This window comes from Panthera pardus, unplaced genomic scaffold, assembly GCF_024362965.1.
Source record: "Panthera pardus isolate Hobbes unplaced genomic scaffold, ASM2436296v1 HiC_scaffold_8, whole genome shotgun sequence".
In the NCBI taxonomy this organism is placed as follows: Eukaryota; Metazoa; Chordata; class Mammalia; order Carnivora; family Felidae; genus Panthera; species Panthera pardus.
Genome location: NW_026527013.1, coordinates 21222313 through 21243400, shown reverse-complemented (window position 1 = coordinate 21243400; position 21088 = coordinate 21222313). Strand labels below are relative to the sequence as shown.

At 59.4% G+C, this 21088-nt stretch overlaps 3 protein-coding genes across 10 annotated transcripts in view; 1 reads left to right on the top strand and 2 right to left on the bottom strand.

The window, feature by feature from the left end:
* On the bottom strand, positions 1-3675 carry LOC109247915 (small integral membrane protein 4). Its single transcript, XM_019417160.2, has 2 exons — positions 3370-3675; positions 1-105 (listed from the first exon to the last, which is right to left on the bottom strand). The coding sequence occupies exons 1-2, from the start codon at positions 3518-3520 to the stop codon at positions 14-16; spliced, it is 243 nt and encodes an 80-aa protein (XP_019272705.1). The 5' UTR covers positions 3521-3675; the 3' UTR covers positions 1-13.
* Positions 3676-6054: 2379 nt separating this feature from the next.
* NT5DC2 (5'-nucleotidase domain containing 2) lies at positions 6055-15114 on the top strand. The gene is made up of 14 exons (XM_019417155.2): positions 6055-6352; positions 10426-10610; positions 10748-10822; positions 11066-11121; positions 11239-11332; positions 11525-11653; positions 11764-11824; positions 11904-12006; positions 12113-12214; positions 12410-12491; positions 14231-14317; positions 14391-14531; positions 14614-14678; positions 14757-15114. Exons 1-14 carry the CDS (start codon positions 6121-6123, stop codon positions 15016-15018), a joined length of 1674 nt encoding a protein of 557 aa, XP_019272700.1. The 5' UTR covers positions 6055-6120; the 3' UTR covers positions 15019-15114.
* The window catches only part of STAB1 (stabilin 1), a 26876-nt gene continuing 20780 nt past the window's right edge, over positions 14993-21088 (bottom strand). For 2 of the 8 annotated variants that reach the window (XM_053898476.1, XM_053898477.1), the window contains exons 47-69: positions 20879-20956; positions 20615-20761; positions 20121-20261; positions 19958-20017; positions 19390-19566; positions 19220-19306; positions 18961-19110; positions 18799-18855; positions 18521-18722; positions 18048-18197; positions 17852-17956; positions 17571-17678; positions 17298-17491; positions 17020-17164; positions 16807-16940; positions 16552-16717; positions 16363-16472; positions 16151-16270; positions 15915-16064; positions 15733-15837; positions 15498-15644; positions 15300-15402; positions 14993-15219 (exon numbers count right to left, since the gene is read on the bottom strand). In XM_053898476.1, the coding sequence (XP_053754451.1) occupies positions 15143-15219; positions 15300-15402; positions 15498-15644; positions 15733-15837; positions 15915-16064; positions 16151-16270; positions 16363-16472; positions 16552-16717; positions 16807-16940; positions 17020-17164; positions 17298-17491; positions 17571-17678; positions 17852-17956; positions 18048-18197; positions 18521-18722; positions 18799-18855; positions 18961-19110; positions 19220-19306; positions 19390-19566; positions 19958-20017; positions 20121-20261; positions 20615-20761; positions 20879-20956 (2913 nt within the window). In that variant the 3' untranslated portion in view covers positions 14993-15142. Of the gene's footprint in view, positions 15220-15285; positions 15403-15497; positions 15645-15732; positions 15838-15914; positions 16065-16150; positions 16271-16362; positions 16473-16551; positions 16718-16806; positions 16941-17019; positions 17165-17297; positions 17492-17570; positions 17679-17734; positions 17957-18047; positions 18198-18520; positions 18723-18798; positions 18856-18960; positions 19111-19219; positions 19307-19389; positions 19567-19957; positions 20018-20120; positions 20262-20614; positions 20762-20878; positions 20957-21088 lie in introns of those variants that run through there. The other 6 variants (XM_053898479.1, XM_053898480.1, XM_053898482.1 and 3 more) reach the window with 5 other exon arrangements.

The following is a 21088-nucleotide window of genomic DNA, read 5'->3' as shown; positions in this document are numbered from 1 at the left end:
TAAAATTTCATGTTTACTTTATTGACGGCTGAAGTACAGTCTCCGATGCATTTTCCAGCCTTCTCTGATACTGTCGTTCTGAGGCTTTTCTACGGTAGACATCATCTGTGTCAAATAAAAATTTCACTTAGATTTTTAAGAAACAGGAATTAAAAGTACTCAGATCTGACTAATTTAACCAGTGGCCTAGAGCTCTCAAGCTCTTTCTGAATCTCACTGTTTAACTCAATGCCAAAATAAACCTCATTTAAAACAAAACTTGAGTTAGATGAGGACTATGTTAATGCAGTTCTGGATTTTAATAGCATGGTAAGAGTGTCTTCAAAGACAGGATCCTGTCCTGGCATACCTCTTAGCAATGTTTTTAAGACTTTCCTCACTTCCTCCCCTGCCCACCCACCCCCCCTTCCCCCCCCCCCCCCCCGAAAAAATGTCTTTCTCTGAAATCATCCTTAACTGAAGTGCCTCAAAGGCACGTCTTGCCCTGCAGCTCTCTGCTACTCCCTCACCTACACCAGGAACTCAGGGTGGGGAGGTGAGGTGAGTTCCCTTGTTCTCAGCAGCTGCCCTTCGACACTGCAGATTCTTCACCCTCTTCCTTTGGGGCTTACGCCATTTGCCACAATGGGCACCTGGCTCTCTCATGGGCACCTGGCGCCACCACTCCCCTTCAGTCACTGAAAATGCTGGCATCTCGTTCAGGCTCCTTGACCTCCCTGTGTGATCTTCCAGGCAACACCACCTGCCATGGGGATGAAGCACTAGCCCCTTCACCTCCCTGACTTCTCTGGCCACCTTCTGCCATCTACTTGCGGTGTTCTCTGAAGTATTCATCCTGCTCTGACCACAACCTCTACCACCTTTCTAGCCATTCCGTCCTTGAACCTCTATCAACTTCTTCCCCAGGCCCTTGGCCCCTGAATACCTCCTCAGCCCCTTCTTGTTCTCTCTTCCTGCCCAAACCAGCTGCAGTCCCCTCTTAATAACTTCTTGACCCATCTTCAAAACCCAACTATAGACTAATCCAATTGCCTTCCTCCTGCATGCCTCACTCTGCTTTGTGGTGTAGGACCAACTTATGCATTTAACTGGGTCCACTTGTGATGCCTGACAATCCTATTTCCTCAGTCATGACCCTGACCCTTCTTCACTTACCCCCAGAAGGCCATGGACTCTTCTTCACACAGCTAAGTCATCAGTAAAGAATTCTTCCAGCTAACTTCCAAGGGCTGCTCTCATGCCTCTGCTCTGATCCCAAGCTCTCCCACCTTCTCAAGAGCCAGGTATGTGTAGCCTGTCTCCACCCCCCTTTCCTGACCCGAATCTCCATATTTTCAGGTCTCTCCTGGTGGGAGAGGGGAGGATGACCCCCACACACACACCCCACACCCCCCATTCACAGAGTCAGATTCCTGAGCCTCTGGGTTTCCTCCTTGCCTCTCTGGCTACTTCTAGTCATCCTTAAAATGTTGGATTTGCCTCTGACTTTCCTTCCAATCTGGTTTCAAATGACCTATAAACCCAGACCCATGAGACAGATCTGCCTGCTGAGCTTCAGATCTATAGAACTATCTCCACCTCGGCACGTCCAAAAACGGAGTCTGGACTGCCCCGCCAGTGTCCCCTCCCTAACCCCACCCCTGCCCCGGCTGTCCTACCAGAAGCCTCCACCACTCATCTCCTGAGTCCACTCAGTCACAAGGCCCTGTCAGTACCATCTCCTGAGTGTCTCTCAACTCCACTCTTGGGCATCCCATCTACACCCACCCGACCAGGCCATCATCTCAGGCCTGAACAACCAACAGCCTGTGTTCTTGCCTCCTCTCCACAAGAACCCACTCTCTTGTTAATCCTCCGCAGCTTAAAACCTGCAATCCTTTGGGTACGTTCTTGGTTCTCCAGTGCTTCTGGACACATCCGCCCAGGCACATTTCTAACCACTTCATCCCTCACTCCACTCACCTTCAGGCCCTCAAACAGTAATCTTTCACACCATGGCACTAGCGTCAGACTTTCACCTCCACAAACGTTCCCCTCATCTGGCTGACCTACTCAATCTTCAGGTCCCACCTGGCATGGTAACTCCTGGAAGCCTTCCCTGCACCATCTGATCCAGCTGAGTTCTCCACACTCCCCCAAGACTGCCATTGCCCCCTGCCACTGTCCCCTCAGTATTGACCACACTTAATAGTAACAGTCTTTATGATGGGTCTCTGCCATTAGAGCTCTTCTGAAGGAGGGGACATTGCCTTGTTCCTTACATACTCTCATGGGTGTGTATTAAATACTGATGAATAGATGAACAAAAGGTAAGTATCTTTAGGAAGCGCTAATGTAACAGTGTTTTTAAAATAAGGGTTGGCCCAGCACCTGGATGGCTGGGTAGGTGGAACATGCAACTCTTGATCTCAGGGTTGCAGGTTCGCGGAGACCCACGTTGGGGCTAGAGATTGCTTAAAAATCTTTAATTTTTTTATTTAATTTTTTTTTTTTTAAATAGGGGCGCCTGGGTGGTTCAGTCGGTTAAGCATCTGACTTCGGCTCAGGTCGCGATCTCCCGTTTGGTGGGTTTGTGCCCCACATCGGGCTCTCTGTTCTCAGGGCAGAGCCCCTTTAAGATCCTCTGTCTCCCTCTCTCTCTCTTTGCCCCTCCCTCACTCTGGCACCTGCTCTCTCTCAAAAATAAACAAACACAAAAAAATTTGTTTTTAAATGAGGGTTGGTAATTCGCAAGTGATAACGTGTTTCTGGAGAGGAATAAAGCAGAAATGGCCAAGGGGGTGGGAAAGTTTTTCCAGAAGGGTAACTAGCGCTAAGGCTTGGCAAAGCAATGCCAGGCATTCTTTTCACAGGCATTCTTTGCTGGGCCCTGGTGTCAGTGACTCTGTCCCGCAAAGACTGTGGCAATCCTCTAGGCCAAGGCGGACCAGCTCTCTCCAGGGTTTGGACTGAAGAATCCAGAGAGGGCTGACCAATTAGCAGGTGTTTCCATGAATCTTCAGGGTCGCACTCGCTTCTACAGTGCTGTGAGCAAGTGTGTTCCTTAGGACCAACCAAACAAATGTCACCGGCGGGCAGGGACGAAGGAGCTGGCTTGAGAGGAGGGTGTTCCGCGTGGAGTCACGTGCTCTCCCCTCAAAGTGCAGGGAAGGTCTCAAGGTTGGACACCAAAGTGCTTCTGTCGCCCCGCTTACAAGAGAGCCCGGGGCCGCGAATGTAACCGTACTTGCCCGTCTGACCACGGTAAAGGCAGCTCAGCGCTCAGAGTGGAATGAGCAGTCTGCAACCTGACTGTCCCCCAGGGAAACGGGTCCCTTGCCGCCTCCTGCCTTCCTGAAATGAAACGGACGCTGCTGCACCCCCACTTACAGAAGGTCTCCTGGCCCACGCGCAGTTTAATCATGATCCACTCCATCGTTCCTCCCAGGACAAAAAAGAAGGGCAGGAACCTGTAAACGCCGAGTCGCTGCTTCCCGGGCACCCGCTGCAGGATCCGCTTCACCTGGGCCCTGGAAAACATGCCCGACCCAGGTCGTGGACAGGGGTTCAGCGGAACCAGGAGCGACGAGAGCTGCCCAAGCTCCTGGACTGGAGCTCCCTGCTGAAGACGAGTCCGGCGGCCGGCCTGCGCCACCTCCAGGCAGCCGCGGAGCTGAAGAAGCTGAGCTCGGACACCCGGCCCCAGAGACTGGGCGGCTCCACCAATCAGAGTGCGGTGGGGCGCGAGGACCCGCCAATCCGATTGCGGCAGAGTGCGCGTGCTCCTTAAGGTGGAGCCCAGCCCGAGGGAGCTGGCGCAGGCGCCTAGGCTCTGGAGGCAGGGTGGCCCAAGGGGGCGGGGCCTCCCACGTGGCGTCCACCCGGCTCCGCCCCAGCCTCCCCAGTGCAAGCCAGTGCTCGGAGTTGGCGGCGGCACCCCCTACTCTGCCACCGCCATCTTTTTTCTTAAAGTCCTGCTAGAAGTGACGACCCTCTCTGATGGGCTAAACGTATACCGCATTGTACTATAGAGTGCAATTATGCAATTCTTTGCATTTATTTCGGGGTTGCGACTGGTGACAAGAATACTAAAAATAACAGAATTTGATATGCATTGTTGAAAGCTGAACTTTATCACAACAAAAGTCCAAGTAATCACCTTGTGACAAACAACCCTGAAATTAATCAAAGCCATCCTGTATCCGGGGCACTTACCGTTATACAGGGACGTGTAGGTGCTTTTTATGCATCATCTCCTTATTCACAATAATCACAGAAGAGCAGAGTGGCTCAGGAGAATGGGCTTTGTCAAACCACATCCCTTGCTCCACAAAATGGGACCCTTTCTCTGATGCTGGGAGGATTTAGAGGTAAAACAAACAAAGCACTTACCACAATGCCTGGAGCATAGTAGCTGATCGATTATCATTAGTTAAAACAGGATGATGATGATGGCGATAACGATTTATTGAGTGCCAGTTCTTTACATGCACTCTAAATCCTAGGGAAACTCGCCTCTATTTGCATCTTCTCCTTTTATAGATGGGAAACTGAGAAGTTAAAAGCTTGAGCCAGGTAGTAGCAGAGCTCAGACTCCAGAGCCTTCACTCTTGCTAAGTCACTAAGTCTCCATGCTTTGTTGTAAACAGCTGTCACTTTATTACCTAAGGCTAAAAAAACAACTGGGTCCTTATCTTTGGAAAGGGAGACAACTAGTACACAAACTAAAAAAATCAAATGAAAACTTAGTGAAAAAAGTCTGGTGACGTGAACACAAAGTATACACAAACAGGCTGGAGAAGAGGGACAGAGCAAGCAGGGCCCCTGGCAAGGGTCACAGAGCCGAGCTGAGCAGCCAGGCCAGTGCTGCTACCCGGATAACCTGCCTTCTCCAGCTTCCCGCACACACTGGCTTGGCACTCACTCGTTTCTTTTGGTGGCTCTGGAAGCCTGTCACTGCGGGGCACCCATCTCCCGCCTGAGGACTTACTTGTGGACAGGTGTTCAACGCCCTCCTAGCTTCCTGGGGCTCACACGTGCCTACCCTTCCGCCTCCATCCTGCCCCATCACCTGGCCCAGGATCTGGCCCACCATATGTAAGTGCTCAGCCAAGATGCAATGTGTATTCAAATAGGCACACACCCTTAAACCGGGAGGAGCACCCCAAGGAAACAGAGTGTCTAGCCGGCCAGGTCCCCACCGACAGGGCCCACCGGTGCAGTGCACCACCTGGTACGCATGCGGGCTCAGGAAACAGATCTGAGTAGAAGAAACACAGGTGGAGAGTGGTTCCAAGAAGGAATGCCGAATTTCGATGGGAAGTCTGGAAACATTGCTGGAAGAGACCGCGGCATCTCAATGGGGGCCCCGCGCGGGAAAGCGGAGAGTGAGGTCAGTGCGGCTGTTTGCTGAGGTCAGAACCAGGCAGGCGCAGTGACCCCGGGCCCACAACTCTGCAGCGTACCGCTCAGGGGTCCTGCCCTAGGTTAAAAGGGGTCATCTGTGTGCGGTAGAGGGCGGGAGCGAGGAGAGGCTGCTTCAGCGGCGCTGTGGGTCCCGAGGTCTCACCCGGCGTGGGGAAGGCTCTTTATTCGCTAGAGTGAAACTGGCCGGCCTCTGATCTGCAGGGAACAGGACCCTCGCCGCATCACTGGCTGGGAGCGGTGGCGGAGCTGAGGTCGTGAAGGACAGGGGCGGGCGCGGGGGGCGGCGGGCTAGAGGACCCGGGAACGGAGGGGGAGACAGAGGACCGGGGGTCGAGGTGGGGCCGCCGCGCTCCGACCCTTCCCTCTCCGTGTCCCGGCCGTCTGCAGCCTCAAGGAGACGACCGTTCTTGGGTCCTCCGACCTCCCGGGAAGGGAGCCCAAAGAGCGGCCATCGCTGCGGTGGCCACCGAAGGGGGGCGCAGAGTCCTCCTCAGCCTCGAGGAGACGGGGGAGGGGGCTAGGGAACCCGTCCCGCCCCGCCCCGGGACCTCCCGCCCCCCAGGCCGAGGGGCGCGCCCATTGGCCGGCCGGGCTCCGCGCGCCGCGCCCATTGGCCGGCCGCCGTGAGGAGCACGCGGCCACCGTGGCGGGCGCGCAGTCGGAGGGCGGCGGACTGGCCGACGGGCCGAGGGCTGCGCGGGCCGCGCGGCGGGCATGGCGGGTGCGGGGCTGCGGGCGGCCGCTCGGCGCTGGCTGCCGTGCAGGGGCCACGGCGGGCCGCGAGCCGCGTCGTCCTCGCCCTCCTGCCCTGGCTGCGGCCCCCCGGGTCCCGGCGCCCACTGCCCCGGTGCCCCGCGCCCCGCGCCCGCCCCGGCGCCCGCCGGCGGCGCCGAGCTCAGCGCGCACCTGTGGGCTCGTTACCAGGACATGCGGAGATTGGTGCACGGTGGGTGAGCCGAGGTGGGATGGGCGCCGGGGGTGTATCCGCGCGGCGGCCGGCGCGCGCCCAGGCGACGGATAGACCAGCGGTCCCGAGCCGTCCCGGGCGCCGCTCTTCGGGGAAAGCACCCTGGTGAGGCTCGCCGGGGCCCCGGAGCCTGAAGGCCGAGCAGCATTTCTGGAGAGGCTCCCGCTGGTCGTCCCGGGGCCCTCTAGGGCCGCCCCGACGTCCGGAGGCAGACGGGCCGACGGGAGGTTTGTTTCCTGGCTCGGTCTGCAGGATCTCGGGGTTCCCGAAGCGGCCTCCGGAATGCGGAGCCCCCACCGTCTTTCCTGGCGACCCCGTCTGCCGGGATGCTGCGGCGGAAATGCCCCTACCCCTTGTTCTCTTAGGGGCCCTTAGTTGGGGCGGGAGCTCCAGGGACAAAGCCGGCCGGCGGCGCTGCCCAACCTAAGCGGACGCGGACTAGACTTTGCAGACACCTCTGGATTGCCACCGAGGTCCGAGGCACTCTCAGCCCAGGAGGGGAAGGTATTGGTTGGAGAAACGAGACCAAGCCACCCCAGGGCCCTGGAGTCCACAAGGGTGGCTTCATCCTTGGCCGAGACACTGCAAAATGGGCTGATGAACCTGCAGCCTCTCCCCAGAGAGGCTAGGCTTCCTGTGTTCTCTCCCACACCTACAAGGCAGGCTCCTCAGGTTGCTCTACAGAAGGTCTTCTCCAGACCCAGAGCAAACACAAATCCTTAACAGCATCCCAGGCCTGTCCTGTCCACTGAAGCGGGGCGGGGGGGGGGGGGGGGGGGGGGGGGTCCTGACAGAGGTCCAAGGCCTTAAGAACCACTATTCTGCCTTGGGCTTCTCAGGTGAGTCCTGTCCAGCTCTCCACACAGCTAGAGTGGAGGCTCTAATCATCTGGAATCTTCCAGACAGGGATGGGATGAGAGGCTGGGATGCCCTGATGAAGCCAGAGATCTGAGAGTGCCTGATATTGGTCCCCACACCCACCCTGAGGCTCTTCTCTCTTCTGTGGCAGGCATATGTGGTTTGGGCTTGACCCTATCACTGACCCGCGGGGTGGCGCTCAGCAGGCCTCAACCCTCTTGGACCCTCAGAGTCTACAGTGTAAAACACAAACCCACAACACAGGGCTGTGGTGGAGACACAGAAGGAACGAGGCCTGGAAAGGGCAGGGGAGCTTCTAGAGGAGCCCCCAAGGGTGATGTGGCTTTCATTGTCTGGTAAGACAAAGTGGCCCTGTCTGGAAGATTCCAGATGATTAGAGCCTCCACTCTAGCTGTGTGGAGAGCTGGACAGGACTCACCTGAGAAGTCCAAGGCAGAATAGTGAGGAATTGTGGTTCTGAAGCCCTTGGACCTCTGTCAGGACCCCGCCCCTCCCACCCCCCACCCCCCCCTTCAGTGGACAGGACAGGCCTGGGATGCTGTTAAGGATTTGTGTTTGCTCTGGGTCTGGAGAAGACCTTCTGTAGAGCAACCTGAGGAGCCTGCCTTGTAGGTGTGGGAGAGAACACAGGAAGGCCTGCTGGGCTTTGTCACACCTGGCTCACCTGGATCTTAAGATCATCACAGAGCCACCCAAGCTCCTCTTGATGTGAAAGCATCATTTCCAAGATGCTAGGATGAGCCAGACTGGCACCCCTGAGTCCTAACTCATCACTCTTGACTGGGTTTTCTGGGGGACATTCTGGGCATTGAGGTATGCCTTGGGCTAATGCCTGTGGGCAAAACTTTGCCCAGGAGCCAGGCCCCAGCCCAGTGCCTCCCTGCCAGCATGGGGACACTGAAAGGCTAGGCCTAGGGGCAGAGTGGTTAAGGCAAGTGGAGTGACCCGAATTTTAATCTCAACTGCATTGCCTACCGCTGGATGGTTTAGAGCAAGTGACTTCACCTTCCTGAGCCCATTTCTTCCTCTGGATGATGGATGCATAAGTAGGACCACCTCACAGGATTGGAGTAAGGCTTGAACAGGATGAGCCTCTAAGGCACCCAGCAAGTGCACCCAGCAACAGCTGGGAGGAAGGCACCCACAGTGAGTCTTACAGCTGCCGTGGGGAAGAGTTGGCCCTGGAGCCTGGGGCAGGGGTGGGAACTGGGGACTGAGAAGAGGAAAGGAGGGTGAGGTCTGCACAGTGAGCCCAGTGAACTTGGGAGGCCAGTGCAGGTGAGGAGTACATCCTCCTCACCTGGCCCTGTGCGCCACCATAGTCCCGTGGAAAGGAGTGGACCTTGTGGCTCCCAGAGCTGTGCTTTCCTCCGTCCAGAAATCAGGTCAGGAGGGCAGACCCCATGGGCTGCTTCCCCATCCTGCTTTGTTCCTCAGAGGATTGTCCATCCTGGGAACATTTTCAAGGACAGAGGCAGAAGCCTGGTCTTGGCTAGAACTCTGCCGGCAACAAGGGGCTATGCTGCCAAGCAGATCCCTCCCCTCCCCCCAGTAGCCCTGGGGGGCTACTGGACTTGGTGCCCAGGAACTCAGGACCGTGGGGAGAGCAAGGCCCAGTGACATCAGAGGCCTAGTGACATCAGAGGGGCATCTCACAAGCAGTTCCCTAGAGAGCTGAAGGCAGCTGCGTCTCACGTGCATCCAAGTGAGGAGTGTTCTGTCTGCACCCACGAGTCTGCGAAACAGCTGCTCTGTGCCAGGCTTACGTTGGCCTGGGGCCCCTAGAGGAACCAGCCACACTTGTTCCCCCACCCACACCCTGCACTTTGCTCCAAAGGAAAGGGGGTAGGGTGGAGCCCGTGTTCCAAAGGGGCCTCCAAGGCAAATGCTCAGAGCGTGGGAGCTCATCGGTGTTTGCCTCTGTGCACAGGCAGCTGTGTGGCCGAGGGTTTCTGCTTCAGGATTGTGCCTTCTTGTGGCTGAGACAGGAATTCCGTGGAGGCTTGGGCTGTGGGTGCGGGCCTTAGACACAAGCTAGTGGTCTCAGGAATGGGGCCACCTGGAGCCCCTGCAGGGCGGTGTCCTGTGCACCTAATCCCACCTGGTCCCCTCTCCCACAGCCCCTACTCCTCGAGTGATGCAGGGAGATCCGGGACAGGGAGGTGACAGGCTTCAGAGGCCCGTGGTTCATTTAATCCGTTTGCTGGGTGCAGAGCAGGAATGCTGCACAGAGCACATTCAACATGACCTCTCCATAATTCTGTAGGTTGGCACGATTTTGATTCCACCTTGAAAAATAGGGAATCTGAGGTACAAAATGTGAGGTAACTTTTCTGAGGTGCCAGTTGTAAGAGGGGGTATTTGGCTTGGTCTCTGTGACCTCAAAGCCCAGGCCCTTTCCCCATTCAACTCCCCTACTGTATAGATGGGGAAACTGAGGCAGATAAGCCTGGGACCCCCTCATCCTCCTCTGCCTCCCTAGGACCCTAGAGCCTACTCTGCACGGTGTCCCACTCAACCTGACCATAGCAGCCAGGGACTTGGGGTGGCCATGACCACATCCCCAGAAGGGAGCAACCTGGGTACTGCCCTGCAGCCCAACATCACACGTCCTGCCTGTCGTAATTAGCAATGTTCCCTGGCCAAAAGTAGCAAATGTCATTACGTGGACTGGCGGGCCGCTGAAATCCGATTAGAGGGGCCTCATTCCACAGGCCGTGGCAGGTGCTCAGACCCGGGAAAATGAGCGACAGAAGAGCTACCCCATACTCCCCCCTCCCCCAACTCCTATAATGTTCCTCAGTCCCAGCCTGAGCTTCAGGCAGGGTGGAAAGGGCCCAAGCATAGCCATGGGTCCAGTGGGGCTTATGAGAGCCTGGAGGGGACGTGGGCTCAGTTCACCTGGTGGGCTGCAGGCAGGGGTGTAACCCAAGACCCAGAGGTGGGAGATCCAGCTGTGGTCTTGTCCCATTGCCAGCTCTGCCTTACCCCAACCACGTGACCCTGGGCAAGTGGCATTTCTAAGCCTCAGTTTGACCATATGCAGCCTCGGGCTAAGATTGCCCATCTTGGGTGGTTTCATGAGCCTCCCAGAGCTGGGCACCTGGAAAGTGCTCGGTGACCATTTGCTTCTTCCGTGTTCATCTCATCATACCTGCATCTCCTCCCTCCAGACCTCCTGCCCCCCGAGGTCTGCAGTCTCCTGAACCCAGCAGCCATCTATGCCAACAACGAGATCAGCCTGCGTGATGTCGAAGTCTATGGCTTCGACTACGACTACACGCTGGCCCAGTACGCAGATGCGCTGCACCCCGAGATCTTCAGTGCCGCCCGCGACATCCTGATTGAGCACTACAAGGTGAGCCTGGCCGGGCAGACGGCCCAGGCCCCGGGGGAGCCTCAGGCTGAGTCACGGAGGTCCCCTGAGGCAGCTGCCCAGCCAGAGGTCTGGCATTGCCACTGGCTCAGGCGTGGCGCACTTCCCCCCCCCGACAGTACCCAGAGGGGATCCGGAAATATGACTACGACCCCAGTTTTGCCATCCGAGGCCTCCACTACGACATTCAGAAGGTGAGTGGCTAGGCCATGTTCTCCGCGGGGCCCCTCCTGACTGGATGTGCATCAGCACTACTTCCTTAGCCCCCATCCTCTATAAGGGGCTACCCCTGGCCTCACAGCTGTAGCTTCACGGGCACTTAATCCCCTTGGTACCTTCCAGCTGGGGCTTCAGCACAGGGACTGGAAGAGGCTGGCTTGGATGAATGAATGCAAGCCCCTTTCTTACCACCCATCCCATTCCCCTGGTGCTCCCAGAGCCTTCTGATGAAGATTGATGCCTTCCATTATGTGCAGCTGGGGACGGCCTACAGGTCAGTGCAGACTGCCCTGCCTGACCCTGCTGTCCCCCCACCCCCTCAACCTGCATCTTACACCGTGGCCTCAGCTCAGGACCACTTCAGACTCATGATGTCTGTGCATCCACCCAGGGGCCTCCAGCCTGTGCCTGACGAGGAGGTGATAGATCTATATGGGGGCACCCAGCACATCCCACTGTACCAGATGAGTGGCTTCTACGGCAAGGTACTTGCTCCGTCTAACACTGCCACTGGCCAGGGCAGGCAGCTCAGTGATCTCGCTGTGGGTGCCCTCACCCTGGTGGGCTGGCTCACCCAGCAGGTAGTTTCCCTCTACCAGTGTCCCAAGGGACACTGGTCTCCAGGGCGAGGGGCGGTAGGGCTAGAGGGGCTGCTGAGGTGGCTGCTCCCTCCACAGGGTCCCTCCATCAAGCAGTTCATGGACATCTTCTCACTGCCAGAAATGGCACTGCTGTCCTGCGTGGTGGACCACTTCCTGAGTCACGGCCTGGAGTTTGACCAGGCGCACCTCTACAAGGATGTGACAGTGAGGACACTGGGCCTGCCTCTTGGGGTGGCAGGGAAGATCAAGTCAGCCACAGCAGGGCAGGCCTTCTTGGCCCCACTGTACCCTCACAGTCCTTCTCCTACCCCCAGGATGCCATTCGAGATGTGCACGTGAAGGGCCTCATGTACCAGTGGATCGAACAGGATATGGGTAAGGGTAGACAGTAGCCCTGCTGCGGCTTTCTGGGCAGGGGGCCGGGCTGGCCCTCACAGACCCATCTCCCTGTTAGAGAAGTACATCCTGAGAGGGGACGAGACCTTCGCCGTCTTGAGCCGCCTGGTGGCCCATAGGAAGCAGCTCTTCCTCATCACCAACAGTCCTTTCAGCTTCGTGTGAGCTGCCTGCGGTGGGGAGGTGGGGGGGTCCTGGGGGGAATGGGGCGGGGCCCAAGGAGGGGCCTGCCTCAGCCCACCTGCTGCCTGTTCCACTTCTGCCCAGGGACAAGGGGATGCGGCACATGGTGGGTCCTGACTGGCGCCAGCTCTTTGATGTGGTCATCGTCCAGGCAGACAAACCCAGCTTCTTTACTGACCGGCGCAAGTATGGGCCTAGCAGGGGTGATGAGGGTGGGGAGCGGGCACTGGCCTTTGCTCACCACCCTGTGTGCTTGGGGTGGGGACACCCCCTTGTCAGCACCCAGCCCATGTGAGCAGGTGGCCTTTGCAAACTGAGGAGGTGCCTGCTTCTGGTCCTGCCCTAGACTGGAATCCAAGCCCTTTACCCCTCTGCCTCCAGGCCTTTCAGAAAACTTGATGAGAAGGGCTCCCTGCACTGGGACCGCATCACCCGCCTGGAGAAGGGCAAAATCTATCGGCAGGTGAGTGCTATCTGGGTGGCCTAACCATAGCCCCAGGCTGTGGAGGGGTCAGTAGCACAGCCTCCTGGGCCCTGCCCAGCCACCACACATCTGCCGTGGCTCTGCCCCCTTGCACCATTTCCAGGGGCACCAGGGAATGGCTCTCAGGACACAGGCCTGGTCAGTTTGCCTTCATTTGAATTCCAAGTTTACTGCTCGATAGCAGAGGGAGTCTGGCCAAGTCACTTGACCTCTCTGTGCTTTGCTTTTTCTCATCTATAAAAGAAGTATAATGTTAAAAAAAAAAAAAGTATGTTCTACTTGAATTGTGGTGTACAAGCCCTTAGATGGGCCAGGCATTTACTGAATACCCACTAAACAGCAATGTCATTAGTTGGGGCTGACCACTCTGCTACAGCCAGTCAAGCTGGCCGGAGCAGCTCACGGGCCCTTGGGGAAGACCCCCTTTCCTGGCTGGTGGCTAGGAAGATGAGAAGGGGGCCCAGTGCTGGGGGTTGTGTGGTGATTAAGGAGCAGGAGGTGATTAAGGCATTTGGCCCTGGATGGAATGCGGAAATCCTGGCTGAGCTGGGCTTCTTGAGGGTGGGGGTTCCAGGGGTTGGGGGGAGGGAGGAAGTCAGCAGTTGGGTCGGGAGCAGCCTGGGGTATCCAGGGCAGCGGCCCGGCCTGTAGACAGTACTCCTACCTGGCTTGCACCCAACTCTCCATGGCCCCCTTGAGCGCAGGCTCTTACCCTCAGCTCTGAGGGCAACGCTCTCCTTTGTCTTGGCATCTTGGCTAATAAGCCTGAGGAGGGTCATGTACCTTCGTGGGGAACAAGGGGAGTTTTTCTCCTTTGGCAGCTTTTAGCCTTTTCTTTATGCCTGATGATCTGAAGTTTCATTTTGTGTGTGTGCCCGATCCTGCTTGGTTCTCATCTTTCTTTATGCTCCCTTCCTGTCTCCCCTTGCTGGGGAGCCTGGAACCCAGGTTCCGTCTTGCCTGACTCAGCACCTGTACCTCGAAATTTTCTCTTGTTTCAGGGCACATCCTCAGCGCTCCACCCACTCGTATTTGACTCTACAGCCTCCCCACTTGAGCTTATTTCAACAATCCTTTCACGGCCCTGTGTCTGCCACGCCTTGCTTTCTCCCCCTGCTGCTAGCATGCACAGGCTACTGTAGTAGCTCCTTTGCGCTGAGTGTGAATTCTGTTCATTTCTAGGGTGTGGGCTCCTGCCTCACTGGCTGCTGCGCTTCCTGCTCTGGGCCCCCTGCCCCATTTTCTGCTCTCCCACGAGCTTCCTCTGTTGTGTTTGAGCTTGACTGCTTTCATCTTTTCTCTGGCTTTGGAGCAGGAGGGGCAGATGGCTTCGCAGTGAGGTCTGCTGGGTCCCTCTGGGCCCAGGCCGGGGAGGACAGGAAGGGCTTTAGGGCCACAGGCTCGCTTCTGTGGTTTGTTTCCCACAGAGTGGGATCCCTGGGGTGGGTGTGAGGCCACAGGGAGGGGAGGCCCAGGGCATCATGCCAGGCTGACAGGAGACCTTCCTGTGGCAGGCAGACCCCCTTCCTGACTGTGAAGGGGGAGGAGAGAGGGCCAGAGCCCGGGGACACTGAGGCCACGGGAAAGGGCAGCCCGGCATCCAGCTGGAGGGGCCGTGCTGCCCCTGGGGATTTGGGAGGAAGGTGGAGAACATGGCGTGGCTCTGGTAGTCCCGTGGTACGCTGTGCTCAGCGGTGCCCCCCCCCACCTCTCCCCAGGGAAACCTGTATGACTTCCTCCGCCTGACGGAGTGGCGTGGACCCCGTGTGCTCTACTTCGGAGACCATCTGTACAGTGATCTGGCGGTGAGGGGCGCAAGGCTGGGTGGGAGGGAGGGAGCCTGCTGGCTGATGCTGATCCCTGTCCTCCACCCCCCAGGACCTCATGCTACGGCACGGCTGGCGAACCGGTGCCATCATCCCCGAGCTAGAGCGCGAGATCCGCATCATCAACACGGAGCAGTACATGCACTCGCTGACGTGGCAGCAGGCACTCACGGGGCTGCTGGAGCGCATGCAGGTGTGGGGGCGCAGGGCGGCCCCGGGGGGAGGGCAGGGCTGCCGCCCAGGCACACACCCAGCACCCACCTCGTCTCCCCCAGACGTACCAGGACGCCGAGTCGCAGCAGGTGCTGGCTGCCTGGATGAAGGAGCGGCAGGAGCTGAGGTGGGCAGGGTGGGGCAGGAAGGGCTCCCAGCCTCATTCCTGCTGTGCCTGCTCTAGTGCCCCATGTCTCTTCCTCAGGTGCATCACCAAGGCCCTGTTCAACGCTCAGTTTGGGAGCATCTTCCGCACCTTCCACAACCCCACGTACTTCTCACGACGCCTCGTGCGCTTCTCTGACCTCTACATGGCCTCCCTCAGCTGTCTACTCAACTACCGGGTAGACTTCACCTTCTACCCACGCCGCACACCCCTGCAGCATGAGGCGCCACTCTGGATGGACCAGCTCTGCACCGGCTGCATGAAGACACCCTTCCTTGGCGACATGGCCCACATCCGCTGAGGGCACCTTTATTGTCCAGAATAGGTCCTAACCCCTCCTGCCCCGCCTATGCTGGGCGTCATTCCAGGGCGGGCAATAAAAGTGGTCTCCCTCCTGCTTGTGCCTCTGTTCGGTCCTAGATGCATCACTTGACCGTGAGGACCCGCTGGGTGTCCGGGAAGTCCTCCTCCAGGAGTGAGTCCTGGGTAGGGGGTAGGACTGCTTGTGGCTGGGCTGATAACCACGCCCGGGGGTCCCCTTCTGTCATCGCTCACCCCTCATACTCACATCGAAGGGCTCACAAAAGGCATCAGGGCTGCCGAAGACGGGGTTGGGAACAGAGACCAGGGTTGGGCTGGTTCCTTCCTGCCATGGGGAGAAGTCATCCTCAGCATCATCTTCTGCCTGGAAGAGAGGTATGTGGTGAGGGGCCTCGAGCAAGATCAGTGGACCCAGACACCCCCAACATCCCTCCCCCCTCCCCCCCAACACAGCTCTACCTGGAAGGTGGAGAAGCCAAAGCCCGTGGCCTGGCCTCGGGCACGGAGGTAGAAGGCCCCAGCCACTAGGCCAAGCAGTGCTCCAGCAGCCACTACAGCCCCCACACCTGCCACCACGGGTGGACCCTCAGGCGCCACCACTGCCTGCTGCAAACAAGGAGAGCGTCAAGGCCAGGACCGTCCCCTCACCCCTTGCTGTTCTGCCTGTCGTCCTCCCCACCCCTCACCAACTCACAGGTTGTAGGGGAGCCAGAAGGGGCCTGGCCAGAGCATGGATGATGCCGTTGAATGCCATGATGTCCCACACGATGACGTGGCTAACCACGACCGCCCCTGGGGCCTGTAGGGAGACCAGAGTTGGGCCTGGTGAGTGTGAGGGGCCAGAGCCAGCAGGAGAAGTACAGTAGCAAAACTCACCACAGGGCCCCAGGAACTGTTGTCAGGGCCCACAGCACTGAAGAAGAGGCTGAGGCCCGAGTGGGCGGGGAGCACAGTATCCTGACTGGCATTGGTGCTCAGGAAGGTGGTGTTGGAGGCATGCAGCTCCAGGTCTGGGCCACTCAGCGTCTGTAGGCAAAGCAAGGCCTGTTGGCCCAGGCCAGCCGGAGGCATCAGCATTGGGCCTGGCTCTGCCCACGACCCCCACTGGTTACCATGTTGTCCACGAAGCCTTCATTAACAGGGACAAAGAGTGTCTTATAGGTGAGCTCATCGTCCAGGAAGTCCAGGAAGTCCAGACCCCGAGGGGTGGCATTGGCATAGCCAAGCAGCATCTGGAAGAGGGAAAATAGGACTGTGGGCAGGCTCCCTCCCCAGGGACCCCAGCTACCCACACCCTCAGCCCTGAGGCTGGGCCCCTGCACACCCCATAGAAGGTGGAGAAGTTGGCTGTGGCAGCCAGTACGTCGAGCAGCTTCCCATTGCAGACGCTTGTCCCATCACCCACAAAGCCTTGGCGGCACCGGCAGGCCACATCTGCGGGATAAGCAGTTGGGTGGGTCAGTGGGAAGGGGCCAAGCCGGGGTATGTGTTGGGGGGGTAGGGGAGGCTGTACCTTGCTCGCGGTAGCAGTAGGTGTCCCAGCGCTCTGAGTGGTTCTTCCGGAGGCCCAGGCTGATGACACCCACCTGCCCACCACCGCAGTCTGCCGCAGGGAAGACGACTGGGTGGGCAGCCGAGCCGTTGGCCAGCCAGCCCACACGGCACAGGTGGAAGCCGAGCTGTAGGGGCAGAAGGGGATGCTGAGACCAAAGGCCCAGTTCCAGGGGGCCCCCACGGGCTTGGCTCCAGATTCCTAAGCCCCACACACCTTCTGGGCAGCAGAGAGCTGAGGGAGAGAAGCAAGAACAGCTCCCTGGGCCCCACACGCTGCCTCGGCCTCTGAGAAGTTCAGGCCGTAAGGGCCGCTGGGGGCCTGGAGGTGGAAGACACCAGCCTGTTTCTCTGCAGAGGGAGGGAGGCGTGATCAGCCCAGCAGCACCGAGGTAAAGCAGGGGCACCGGGAGCGGGCAGGGAAGCACACCCTGGAAGTGGAGGTCAGTGCACACAGCATCCACGTGACAGGGTGGTGGCTGGCCCAGGCAGCGGTCCACGGGCGGCTCAGGCTCCTCCAGACACTGCAGTCCATCACCCACGTAGCCAGCATGGCACACACAGCGCCTCGTGTTCTGGGGCGGGAGAGCGGGCAGGTGCTCTTCAGGGACCGGGGTGGGGGGGGGCCCGGGGGGGGGAGGGGGGCGAGGTGGAGAGGCTGCTCTGTGGAGCCTCCCCACCCTGCCGCTCAACTCCCCGGCTGCTCACCGGGCCTGTGTTCAAGCAGTCGGCGTGCTCGCTGCAGCCCCCACGGTGGCCGTCCGCACAGGGGTCGCGGGCCCGGCAGCTCCAGCCGTCGCCCTCGTAGGCAGGCAGGCAGGTGCAGGTGACCACTGTGCCTGCTTGGCTGCAGGTGGCGTGCTCGCTGCAGCCGCCACGCCCATCCCCGCACAGGTCCGCCACTGCGGGCAGGGAGAGAGTGGCAGGCCCCGGTGGCAGGGGGGGAGGGGGCCTCCCACCTCACACCTGCCCACCACTCACCTGTGCACGAGCGGCCATCCCCTTCATAGCCCAGGCCGCACTCACAGCTGTTGCCCGCGCGGCACACGGCCTCGGGCGCACAGGGCGGGGCACACACGGGCTGCAGCTCTGTCCCCCAGGCATCCCCCGCATATCCAGGTTAGGAGCTGCCCTCCTGGGTACCCCTGGACCCCCTCCCACCCACCCTCAGTGGCTCCACCTGAGTGTGTGGTCGGGGCACATGCCACTACACGCGAGCATATAAAAGCACTCAGGTGGACACAAACACAGACAGCACTCACTCAGCTGCACCTCACAGCTTGGCCCGGTCCAGCCCTCATCACAGAAGCAGGAGCCAGAGCCCCCAAGGCCCTCGTCACAGCGGCCATGGGAGGTGCAGCGGCAGGCTGGGGAGAGAGATCAGCAGGCTGATGGGGTTGGCATGTGGGCCGTGGGGCTCAGAGGGCAGGGTCAGACAGGGTGGGGCAGGGAGCCCACCTTGGCACTGGGGCCCAAAGGCACCCGAGGCACAGAGTTCACACGCTGTCCCTGTAAACCTCGAATGGCACTGGCACTGCCCGCTGCCACTCATGCCGTCCATGCACACGCCGTGACCACCACAGGGGCTGCTGGCGCCACCAGGGCAAGCTAGTGGAGAGGTGAGAGAAGTGAGGTGGGGCCAGGGCTCTCACTGGGACCCCCGCCACAGGCAGCCCCAGCCCAGCCACACCATCCGTCCCGTACCCGGGGCGGTCGAGCCTCCTCCGGAAGCCACAATCCACCCAAGTCCCCTCACAGGTGAGAATCCCACAGATGCCCACCCAGCCTCTCAGAGCACTCTCTCCTGGCCAAATCCATTCACCACCCAGACCTGCCCTGGCCCCACTACCCCAACATGTTTTATCTGGAGCAGTGGCTGGAGCTGTGCCAGAAGAGCCAGCCAGTGACACTCACGACCTTGGGACACTCACCTCGGCACTCGCTGCCATAGTGACCAGGGCAGCAGCTGGGCTTCCAGGTGGTGGTGACACAGTTGCGGTGGCAGCCCCTGCCCAGGCCTTGGGGCTGACCCCAGAGGCTAGACCGGGCCCAAATGCTGCGCAGTGCCAAGGAGTGCAGTGGAGGGGACGTCCAGAACTTTGAGTAGTACCGCCAGCAGGTCTCAGGACTGCCCTGGGCCAAGAGGAGTCAAACAGCCCTGGAGTCCCTGGGCCCTGCCTGAACCCCCACCCAGCTTCCAGGCCCTTACCTGCTCCCGTGAGCCCTCAGGACAAGGCGGTTCTAGCCCGCAAATGCTACAGATCTTCTGTAAAGAACAGAGGCCAACACGGCAAGGTCAGATGGATGGACGAGACGGGTCCCTTGGCTAGGATCCCTTGCCCCTCCACCTCTGACCTATGGCCTCCCTCACCAGCCGCAGAGGTCGAGTCTCAAAGCGGTCACAGCGAGCACCAAGGCCAGGTGGCTCCAGCAGCTGGTCGATGCCATAGGCCAGGCCACCCTCAAAGGGAAGGTGCCGCTGCATGATGCGGGCATCCTCCTCACCCACGGTGAGCTCACCCTGCAGGCGGAGGAGGGAGAGTACACGGGGTCACAGGTGCACTGTGGCCCCCCAATGCCAGAGCCCCTGCCTCCTGCTTCCCTCATCTGAGTCCTCTCCTCACACTCACCGGCCGGACACGGCTGCAGGAGAAGGAGATGGGGGTCCCATGCATGGTGCGGAGTGGGCCCAGGTTGGGCAAGTCAGATGCCAAGGCCTGAGCAGAAGGGGCTACGGTTGGAGCCAGGCAGGTAGGCTGGGTGGCAGGCAGTGGGGACCAAGGACTGGGGGTATACCCACCTCAATGTTGCGAATCACATGGCCCCGCAGAATGGCTGCCAGCTTGTCACGGTGGTCTTCATGGTACAGCCAGGCCTGGCGATCAGGTGGCAGGGCTTGCAGGGCAGAGTCTGTGGGCCACAGCATTGTGAGGGGCCTATGGGCCACATCCTGAAGCAGGGGCAGGAGGCCAGCCACCTGGCAAGGAGAAGCAGAGGTGTGACAGTCAGAGACTCGTGGGTGGAAGTAGGGGGCTGGACCACAGAGGCCAGGAAGGGGCTCCAGGGCCCAGGGGGCCTTCCCGCCAGCCACGTTCTTGGCTGTAGCCAGATACACATGGACATATGTGCAGGGATAAGCTTGCACACACCTGGACTACTTTCGGGTACGTGGACACAAATAAGCATACCCTTGTGCTCATACTGGGAGGCTCACATACACAGACGGCCTGTACGCACACAAGGGACAGGCTTACACATGTAAGGGTGCAGACAGGTAAATATACACTCACACATTTGTCACACACACACACACACACACACACGGGCACAAATGCACACACTGACAGGCCTACCCACGGGAGCAGTACCTTCACGAGGCCGCTGAAGATCTTGTAACCAAAGCTCTCAGCAGCGGCGGTGACGTTTCTCTGTGGAAAGGCACCTGTGAGGCTTGAGGTCAGGCAGGGAGGGAGCATCTGAGGCCCCCAGCAACCTGCTCGGTAAGCCCCCAGGCCTGTGCCCAGGTCATACCCGCAGGACAGGGGCAACATCAGGCTTCCAGTATAACACGTCCGGCGGCAGCAGGACTTGGTCGATGAAGTGCAGCACGCCATTCACAGCCTCGTGGTCACTGCTCACCACACGGGCGAAGTCATTGAGATAGATGCTGCCCTGGGGGTGGGGCCCAGGACTGAATGAAGCCGATTGGTGGGGTACTCATGCTGTGGGTGGGGCCTGAGGTGGGGCGGAACCTGCGTTGGGTGGGTCTTGGGGCAGAAGGTGGGCACGGTCAAGGCAGCAGGCAGCCAGGTGTGGCCGGTGGGAGTGAGGGTGGAGCCAGGCTCCGAAGGCCCGGGCCTGGGGGACAGGCCTTTGGTAGTGGGCAGGGTCTGGAGCTGGTCTCCCCGTCACTAAGACCCGCCCAGGCCCAGGGAGGGTGAGGTCTTAACTGCGTGGGGTCAGAGCACAGGGGTCAGGGGCAGGGTCTCTGGGTCGTTTAGGGTGGGGGCGGGGCCCGGACCCACCTCCCTCTCGTGGATGCGCAGCGTGTGCCCTGAGAGCGTGGTGACGTAGCCCTCGTCCAGCAGCTCCTGGCTCCTCAGCTGCCGGCAGCCGACCACGTGGTAGCGGAACACAAGCTGGCGGTGGGCGCGAATCGGGGCCAGCTCATCCTGGAGTGGGGGTCCGGGAGGGTAGAGGGAGGCCCCTGATTGCTGCCTCTGCCCACACCCCAGAATGCCCACCCCTTCCTTCCCAGCCTCTCTGCGGGTTGGGGAGGGCTGCATTACCTGCGACAGGTTGCTCATTAGATCTGCGCGAGGCACAAAGACTGTGAAAGGCCCATCGCCCTTGAGCTCCTTGTATTCCTGCAGGAGGGGGAAACAGCTTGAGTGCAGGAGGGGTAACTTTCGACAAACTCAGGGCTTCCATGGATCCTCCTGGAAAGACCTGGACTCTGAGAGACCAGAACAGCCAACCCCCTGGGCAAATGAGAACCT

Bases quoted from the DNA above. Each gene is read 5' to 3' on its own strand.
- LOC109247915 (XM_019417160.2), bottom strand. From the start codon at position 3,520: ATGTTTTCCAGGGCCCAGGTGAAGCGGATCCTGCAGCGGGTGCCCGGG. The intron at 106-3,369 runs GTAAGTGGGGGT...TATTTGACACAG, and splicing joins CGTGGGCCAGGAGACCTTCT to ATGATGTCTACCGTAGAAAA.
- NT5DC2 (XM_019417155.2), top strand. From the start codon at position 6,121: ATGGCGGGTGCGGGGCTGCGGGCGGCCGCTCGGCGCTGGCTGCCGTGC. The intron at 6,353-10,425 runs GTGGGTGAGCCG...TCCTCCCTCCAG, and splicing joins CATGCGGAGATTGGTGCACG to ACCTCCTGCCCCCCGAGGTC. The intron at 11,654-11,763 runs GTGAGGACACTG...TCCTACCCCCAG, and splicing joins ACCTCTACAAGGATGTGACA to GATGCCATTCGAGATGTGCA.